Consider the following 9,553-nt stretch of genomic DNA (forward strand, 5'->3'; position numbering starts at 1 on the left):
AAATCCCTAAAATAGAAGTGTTCAAATGTTGTTATAACCACTGTTTATTGACTCCTTTTACAGACATCTTGCTGCATTCTTTGCTTAAAAAATTTCATTTAATGGTTGTAAAAAGTTGACAAAACTTTTTACAGTCTGTATAGCTGACTAGATACCTGAACTGATCTTCCCACTGAAAATCCTCCCTGCCCCCCCGCTGAAATGTTGAGTAAAACATATGTATAAATCTTCTGAAAAGCTTCTAAAATCTGTTATAGCAGTAAGAATTTCACAAGCCAAAAGCTAAGTGAAAATAGGAGACTTCCAACTATGAATAAGTGAAAAGGTCCACAGCTTGTCCCCAAAAGGCAACTATAAAACCAGATAAATTTGTTAAAAACAACCATTTGAGATCTCTAGAAATCAACCAAGACAAACAATAAATTGAGAAGAGTTTAACTTCTCAGAACTTTTAAATGTGAAGTAAATCTTCAGGCAGTTTGTGGCATTCTTGCCTGAGACTCCCCTTATTCCCTACCCTAGTTGATTCATCATGGTAGTTCTACCAGGTAGTTAAGCTAACTATGAAAACTAGCAGCTTTGTTTGCCAGAGGGGACTGACATGTTTGGAAGTGGAGGATGGGCAACCCACATTCAAAGTGTCAAATGGAAAAGCCTGCAGCTCTCCTAGCTTGAGCTTTTAGTCCTGGTTGGGACAGTAGCAGACAAGGAAATTAGCCAGAAATTTAACAGGGATCTTCTAGGGAAGTGTTGGAAATAAGAGTCTTAGAAGGGCTTGATAAATTATTCACACAACCTTGGAGACTAGGGAAGCCACACAAACATACAACCCCCAACAGAGTCCAAGCTCTTCACATGTTCCTGGCTTACTAGAAGGCTGAGCACATGTACAGGAGAGAACTGAAAGGGCCAGGAAGAAAGTAAAAGTCATGGTAGACTTGAAAACTATCTGAACTTTGAATGTACTCTCCAACCCACACACAGACCCACCATGACTAGCCACTAAGCTATGAAGAATAAGAGTAACCCCTAGGATAAAAAGTAAAAATGAGAATTTTAAAAAATGGAGCAAGATAGCAGCCAACCACAGGGGAGGCATATTAAATCCAGTCAGATTATTTAAAAACAAATAGCAACAACAATAAAGGCAGCAGAAAAAGAAAATAAAAACCTTGGGGTGGAAATTAGAATCACAAGTTGCTGCAATATACCATTTTAAACGTCCAGTTAGTTACCAACACAAATTTACAACACAAAGAAAAAGAAACAGGAAAAAGAAAAGGGAAAAGAAACAGGAAAGTGTAACCTATACTTGGGGTGGAGGGGGAGGGCAGAACATTAAATAAAGTTGTCTCTGAGTATGCCCATATGTTGGATTTAGTAGGCATAAACTTTAAAGTAGCTATCAAATATATGTTCTAAGAATGAACAAAATCCATTTTTAAAGAATTTTTAAAGAATTAAAGGAAAATATGATAGTGATTCCACAATGGTAATAAAGAAATAGAAATTATCTAAAAGAACCAAATGGAAATTCTAAACCTGTATAATAACCCTAATAAAAAATATACTAAATGAGCTCAAAAGCAGATTCGAGATGAGAGAAGAAAGAATCAATGGACTTGGAATAAGTCAATAGAAATTATATAATCTAAAGAAGAAAAATTAGCAGAGCCTCAGAGACGTGGAGTAACATCAAGCCTACCAAGATAGATATAATGGGAATCTCAAAAGGAGAAGAAAGTGTCAGGAAAAAGTATTTTTGAACTCAACCAGGTTCTCATCACCAACCAGCTCCTGTGGTTAGAATTAGGGTAAAAGTATCAGTTGCCCTCCTTGTTTCTTCTAATAATGAAATTGTCAACAAAGCAAATAATGAAATTATCAGAAGCATTGTTTTGGGCTTAAATGAGACTTCCAGCAGATGTCCGAATAGTTAAAATCTTATAGCACTACTAAAGGTCACTTTAGTGGCAGTTTTGTGATATGTGTGAGAAATCATCATCTTGCAGTATATTCCTCCCATAGCATTTGTATCTTATCCCTTTTATTTTTGCCCAGATGCTCTTCAACTTGCCCTTACTCTAGTTAATAGATTTTTATGCAGATATATTTCTTTTTGACTTAAGGGGAAGTAAACTAGTACTCTAGTTGGTCATTTCTTTTCCCAAAGATACACATTTCTATCTCCTTTACTTACCTCCCATACTTTGATATACAAACAGCTGAAGATATAAGTGTTCTTTTTAAACTATCAACCTCTGAGAACATTGAATGTTTTTGTCTTTATTTAGTCCTTATTTCAAAGCTATGTTTTTGAAAAGAAAACTATTATTTTCTTTTTTATGTCATGCCCATTTATCTTAACAATAAATTTTATAGTTTTATCTGGGCACGTTCTCTCCTCATTTTCAGTTCAAATGTTAAAACAAAAGTCAGATTATCAAATTGCCCAGCAAACATGTATATCCCAACCTTCATGGGATATATTTCATTCTTGGCCTGTTTTCTTAAAGCACATCTCAGAAAACTAAAACCCATTTTTTAGTCCTATGTGTATATTCATTAATTGGTTTTACTTCAATAGCCCACACCTAGGGACACCTAATCCTCCTTTCTCTTCTAAAATCCAGTACAATTAAAAATAGTAGTGAAAATATCACCTGTGATTCCAGAGACTCTGGTTTCCTATCTAGAATTACGTAGAAGACAGCTATCATGAGGTTTAATAAATTTTTGCATTCAGTTTGTGACAAGCTAGGCATGCCCTCTAGGAAAGTAGCATAATCTTCTAACTTTCCTGTCAAGCTTAAAGTAAAGAGTTATCTTCTGGAGAAGAATGTAAGAGTTGACCTAGAACAACTGGGAAAAACTCCTATAAATGTGATCAAAGAGTAAGTGTTTAATGCAAAAATAGTAGTCTATACTTTAAAATTGTACTCTGCATAGAACACACACATATAATTTCTTCGTTTCCAAACATAACAACTTTTTCCCCATATTTTCCTGTTTTTGTTGTTGTTGTTGTTGTTTTGTTTTTAGTTTTGAATTCCAGGTATATTTTCTGGATGTTTTTAGGACACGTCTAATATCACATATTTTATCCCACTGTCCCCATAATTACTTTTGTCCTTAGACCATATGTCTGAAATCATGACTGGAAAAAATAGACTTAACCACTATCAAGAGACAAGACAAAGGATAGCCACGAACTCATACACTTAGTGACAATATAATGCTACACACACACATACACACAGAGATAATCAGTTAATATACTCCCAGAGGTATTGAGAGACCATAAATCCTAGTGTCCCTGCCTCCCAAGATTCTTCTCAGACTCATATAATTATTCATGGAAGAAATTACTGAAATTGCCATATCTAAGAAATTAAAATAAATGTTAAATGTCCAAAGACACTTGCAGATGGGTTTTTATACACCTACAGCTTTTCCTGATGCTGTGCTAAGCCAGTTAGTTAGTACTACAAGAAGAATCCTTAAAATTCTACACATCATCCCATTAGAAGTCTCTGAATTGAGATATTTTCAAATTCTCTGCTCTAAAACTGATTTCTTTAATGCAGTATTAAGGTGAAACTCCAGAACGAGACTTTTTTGTCTTTCTTTATTTTTACTTATTATTCTCTTACGGTAAAATTACAAATGATTTTCTGGAAGACTTTCCTATTTGTTCTTTATTTTATTTCCCAGAATTAGGAAATGAAGGCTAGTCCTGGATAATCTATAATTTTTCAATATATTATTTTTCCTAAAATTCTACAGGTAGGTGTGGTTGTTTCTATGCACATTGTATTCTCCTCAACAGTCATTGGGAAAACAAAAACAAAAACTATAAACCTGTATCGCTATCTTATATTGATGTTTTTTCCTCTCTAATTAGAAGAACCAAATCATGTTATTTTTAGTTGGAAAAAAACTTAATAAGTGTGTTTCTTGGGTAGGTTGTTGTCATATTAACTCTAATCCTGGGTTCTCTCTCTGTTAATTTACAGGTATCATGACAGAGGAAACCAGTTTTGGGAAAAGTTATGTGCAGCTGAATTTCGAGAGCTCTATGCTCTGGGCAGTGTCTATAATGACCTCTATGTTATAGGAGGACAGATGAAAATTAAAAACCAGTATCTTATTACAAACTGTGTTGATAAATACTCTGTAGAACAAGACAATTGGAAAAGAGTGTCTCCTCTCCCACTGCAATTGGCGTGTCATGCTGTAGTGACAGTGAATAATAAGCTTTATGTGATTGGAGGCTGGACTCCTCAGGTCAAGAAATTTCTTATATAACTAATTGGCATGGCTATGCTGAGTCTGGCTGCTGTGTTGAAAAATGTTGCAGTTGTTGAATACTAAGAGTATGACTTACATTTTGGTAAAATACTTAAGTGTTAAACCAGTTTAGGAGAATGAATTTTAAAGTATGTTATTCATAGACATGACTTCATTCGGTATTCATGCTGTCTTCATAATCCTCCCTGTCAAGCTAATTATGAGAGATGCTTATGCTGAGAGGTTATCTGTAGGCAGCACCTAAGGAGGAGGCAGAGAAGCTGGTTTTCATCCCAGAACTGTCTGGTTAATAGCTATGTGACGTGAAGCAAGTGACTGTAAGTCTTTTCCACATTTAAAATTCTTACTCTAAGAAGGAAACCAGAATAGTCATCCTATGTTGGTATAATCATTTCCATAAAAGTATATTGTGATTTTAAACACTTATGTCTTTGCTGGGCATTAACAGACAGGAAAACCAGAATACTGTTTGTATTGAAGCCCAGAGAAATGATGGCAAGCCAGAATTGAAAAGTCAGTAGAATGTGACTACAGTGTGGTTCTTTATTTTCTCTTGGGTGTCCCTCCCAGTGCCTTAGAGCTCTCACAGTAGTATCACTCCGCCTGCCTTTTGCAGGCCAGCCAGTCTTTCTAAAGAAATTAATCTTACTAGGTCCTCGTTCGCTCACATGATATAAAGTTAATTTATTTTTGCCTCCATGAATTCTTGTTCCTCCATATTTGCTTCATGATAAAAGTGATGCTTTTGAATTCATCTCATAACCTTGGACTTTGCCATTTATAGCGTATTATACTTGTTTCAAAAACTTAAACTTTGCATTTAATGCATTTAAAATTTTGTACTACATATCAAAAAGAAGTACAGATTTAATCACAGCTAGTAGCTGATACCTGATAAATTATTTGTAATGAAACTTTTTCAGAACTATTCATTACGTAGTTAACTTTGCATGAATAAGCTCCAAAGTCAATTTAGAAGCTTTACTTTTCTTTCACTAAAATAGAGATTAAATACTTACATTAGAAAGAAAATTAAAACAATAAAGGCAATATTTGTTAATTCATTATGTCCTTGAACAGATGGCACATGCATATTTATTGCATAACAAAAGCTTTTGCTAATCTGTATCTAATACAATACGTTAAATTGCAAGGTAATATGGGGTTGTGATTGCAACCATAGTGATCATAACTCTTGATGCATTTAAAATAATTAAAATTAATTGCACCCGATGTTCATTAGTAAGGCAATTATTTCTGTGTTGAACACCTGCAACCAAAACAAAAAACAAAAGACACTTAAAGCATCCTTAGGCTGAAGTCATGAAAGTTCCTTACACTTTGTCGAAAAAAAATTACTTCACCTGAAATTTATGAGTACAAGAAACTACACGTATCTGTGTAAGAATAAAGTCATTCAATTTATACCATCTCTAGTCATTAAATATGTATATATAAATAAAATAAAATTAAATAAATACATAAAATAACTGCAAATAATTTATATTAATCCATATATCTTGAAAATTGAATTCAGATCATTTCTATATAGGTAATAATTATGAGATAAAAAAAACTTTAATTACTAGAACACTAAAATTTTTGTAATTTTGTTCCATTTGGATTAGAAAAATATTATAAAGAAAAATGACATATTTAAAATAGTTTCTCACAAATATTATTAAAATACACCACTATAAAGTTTGGCAAAATAAAATTATACTTTAAATACTGTTCATTTTTAAGGATTTGCAGTTGCTTCATTTTTGAAAGTGCTATACTGTCTTACTACTAAGATCACAGATTGTTTGCTGTAACCCAATACTTTAGCCCCTTTATTATGGAATATAAATTTTCTGATACTGACAGTGTACTTATAACCTTGAGTCATGGGATTTGTGTGTTCATGAGTTCGAGTCACTATAGTTAACTTCTATATCTATGGCCATTTGCTTTGATTAATTGCATTCATGTACTCATAAAGATCTTTCAATGGTATGTTGTTATATTGGCTGTCATATTTCATACAGATGGATCTTCCTGATGAAGAACCTGATCGATTAAGCAACAAACTGTTGCAGTATGACCCCAACCGAGATCAATGGACAGAGCGGGCACCCATGAAGTACTCTAAGTACCGATTCAGTACAGCCGTAGTCAACAGTGAGATTTATGTTTTGGGTAAGAAGCAGATTGCTAAAAGAGTATAACTACTTTTATTTTTTCTCTGCAGTTTGCCTCAGTAAAAATGAAATATTCTCTCTTTTTCCTGTATTCCACTTCAAATGAATACATAACTAGCCAAACATTTTCTTTTGTTTTTTGCTTTCTAGAGCACAGTTACATAAGATTAAATGAAAGTCCATTGACTTTTTGAAAGCAAATTATTTTTATGGAATTTTCAAGTCCCTTAGAATTCAAGAATGGTAGTGATACATCCTTATATGTACGACCAAATAAAATATTTTGAAATAGGAATAAGCCTTTGGCCACCTTTAGTCAATGAAATGTGGGCTTTTGCAACCTACTGTGATTATCTGTGCCATTAGCGGAGAAAACTACAATAGGTAAGACAATTCCACAGATCATGCCAATCCTCTTCATTTTGTCTCATCTACCTAATTTCTGTAGAGGTGTTATCAAATAATTTGTATCTGAACGTGTTTTTTTTCTTATTGCTTGAATATGTTTGTTTTTACACTAACCAGTAGGAGTTGGTGAAAGACTTGTTCATTTCCACTAAAGTGGGTAAAAACAATTCTAGAACATCAATATATTTCTCTTATCCTTCGCTCCTCATTTGTTCTTCTTATTAAGTCCTTTGCTTTTCTAAGCACATTCCATTTTCCTATCATCTCCTATCACCTTCCCTCCCTCCCTCCCTCCCTCTTATAAGTATAGGAAAGAACTAGACTGAGATAAGGAAGCTGACTGGACTGGTAAAATAATTATGCCAACTCTTTATTACATCCTATCTGCACAGATGGCTAACTGGCAAAAGAATGGGGAAGAGAATGCATGGCAAAAAGATGACAAAGAAAAAACATGAAATATAGGATGAAAACAAATCAAGCATTTAGTTTTGGTTTTTGTTTGTTCATTTATTTGTTTTTCTAAAGGGAAACTATTATTTCTTGGCTGCCTGCACAGTATGAAGCAAAATAATGTGCTCAAATATTAATAGTTTTATAATTTTAATAATGAAAACATTATACAACATAATTTATGAGTATCTCAGTTGTGAAACTCACTTGTAATTATAATTTACTCCTCTAGATATATGTTACTTTGTTATAACTATATGCTCTGTCATAGGCCTAGAAGAGACAATATCTAAACCAGGAATTATTGCCTAGGATAGCTGTGTAACTCAAGGGGATGAAGGCTCATCTACTAATTGTATTAAAGTTAGAGGTAGTCAAAAGTGGGATAAAAGAGATGTATCAATTGAATTAAAATGAGATTTCCCCCTAATGTGGACCACAACTAGGTTAGATGTGAAATAAAAATAATAGTGTCTTTTTTTGGTAAATTATTTGAGGAAAGACACCCTTAGGAACTTAAACTTCATGATATGAACAGATGTCCACTGAATGAGTGAAAAGAGGTAGATTTTAAAGGAAGGACCTGCAAATTTTGGGTATGTGAAATAGAGAAAAGAATGCTCCAAGAAATAATGTAGTGGTGAAGGGTAGGGAAGAACAAATAGGGAGAATGGAATAAGCAGAGGTTTGGAGGTGAGAATAAAAGATGAAAAGAGAGTGAGTAAATGAGCCCACCAGGGACAGATAGTTGTAAGAGACAGAGAGTTGTATAGGTAAACTGGGAATCAGGTTAAAAAGGTTTATGGATGAAGAATTAAGAGGATAATAGTAAACAATGAGAAACTACACAACAGCAATATGATTAAAGAATGTGTTAGGAAAATTGGTGAGGTAAGGATATAAAGAACAGATTAAAGGTGAAAAGAATTCTAATGACTATAATTCTAATGATTGGCCAAGAAGAGTTTATTTGTTAGTGCGAAAGTTGGCACTTTGATAAATGATCAAGAAGAAAAAGGTTAGAGGGAACTGGAAGTGGAGAGACCAAGTAGAAAAGCTTTTGCAGTAGCTTAGAATATAGTTTCTGGATATTGAGAACTGAGGACCAGATTCATAATCATTCAAATAAATTTTACCATTTTGTAATATTCAATTCAAAAGAGTGAACTTCCCCAACATTTTCTATTTAATTCCAAAATAAATTTATAGGCTTTGAAGTGGAACGAAGTTCAGTTGTTTTAGTCTTTTTTTTTTTTTTATTTTTTTTTTTTTGGTAGTTTTATCTGAGTTGAACTAGCTATGGAAACTAGCAGCTGTGTTTGCCAAAGGGGCTGACATGTTTGAGAGCAGAGGATGGAAAACTTACATTCAAATTAAACAGATTTACTTGTTCATTGTATATATAATTTGAGCAATTGGAATTTGGGCAAATGTCATATAGGACCCTAAAACCTTATCAGTTTCAATGATACACAGGTACTTGTTATTTTCTTGGTAAAAGTCCTGTCTGCTTTTGGGAATCTATAAGTGCTTCACTGTGGTTGAGGTCATTGCCAGTTAGTATAATAAGCCCTCTCTTTAATATCTGTAATGGATTTAATGCCTTACTACCTCCTAGATAGTCTACAGGCTACCCTTAAAAGAGGAGCCACTGAAATATTCACAATGGAAGAAGTATGGTAAAGTGGGCGAAGTACCAGCTTTGGAGTTGAGTAGAGTTGGATTGAGATCTTGGCTCCACCATTTCCTACTTGTATGTTCTTGGTCTAGTATACCTTTTTTGACTAATATTAATCAGAATGCTTACTCCTTAGAGTTAAAATTAAATAAAATAATGTATGTAAAATCCCTAAAATAGAAGTGTTCAAATGTTGTTATAACCACTGTTTATTGACTCCTTTTACAGACATCTTGCTGCATTCTTTGCTTAAAAAATTTCATTTAATGGTTGTAAAAAGTTGACAAAACTTTTTACAGTCTGTATAGCTGACTAGATACCTGAACTGATCTTCCTACTGAAAATCCTCCCTGCCCCCCCGCTGAAATGTTGAGTAAAACATATGTATAAATCTTCTGAAAAGCTTCTAAAATCTGTTATAGCAGTAAGAATTTCACAAGCCAAAAGCTAAGTGAAAATAGGAGACTTCCAACTATGAATAAGTGAAAAGGTCCACAGCTTGTCCCCAAAAGGCAAAATT

The 9,553-nt window shown here is 33.6% G+C and overlaps 1 protein-coding gene across 1 annotated transcript in view; it reads left to right on the forward strand.

Annotated features, from left to right (window-relative positions):
* KBTBD12 (kelch repeat and BTB domain containing 12) overlaps window positions 1–9,553 on the forward strand; it is a 69,973-nt gene that overhangs the window by 10,831 nt on the left and 49,589 nt on the right. The window contains exons 2-3 of the mRNA XM_006911446.1: window positions 4,017–4,287; window positions 6,342–6,492. Of these exons, the coding sequence (XP_006911508.1) occupies window positions 4,017–4,287; window positions 6,342–6,492 (422 nt within the window). The remainder of the gene's footprint in view (window positions 1–4,016; window positions 4,288–6,341; window positions 6,493–9,553) is intronic.

This window comes from Pteropus alecto, unplaced genomic scaffold (assembly GCF_000325575.1).
Source record: "Pteropus alecto unplaced genomic scaffold, ASM32557v1 scaffold124, whole genome shotgun sequence".
NCBI lineage: Eukaryota > Metazoa > Chordata > Mammalia > Chiroptera > Pteropodidae > Pteropus > Pteropus alecto.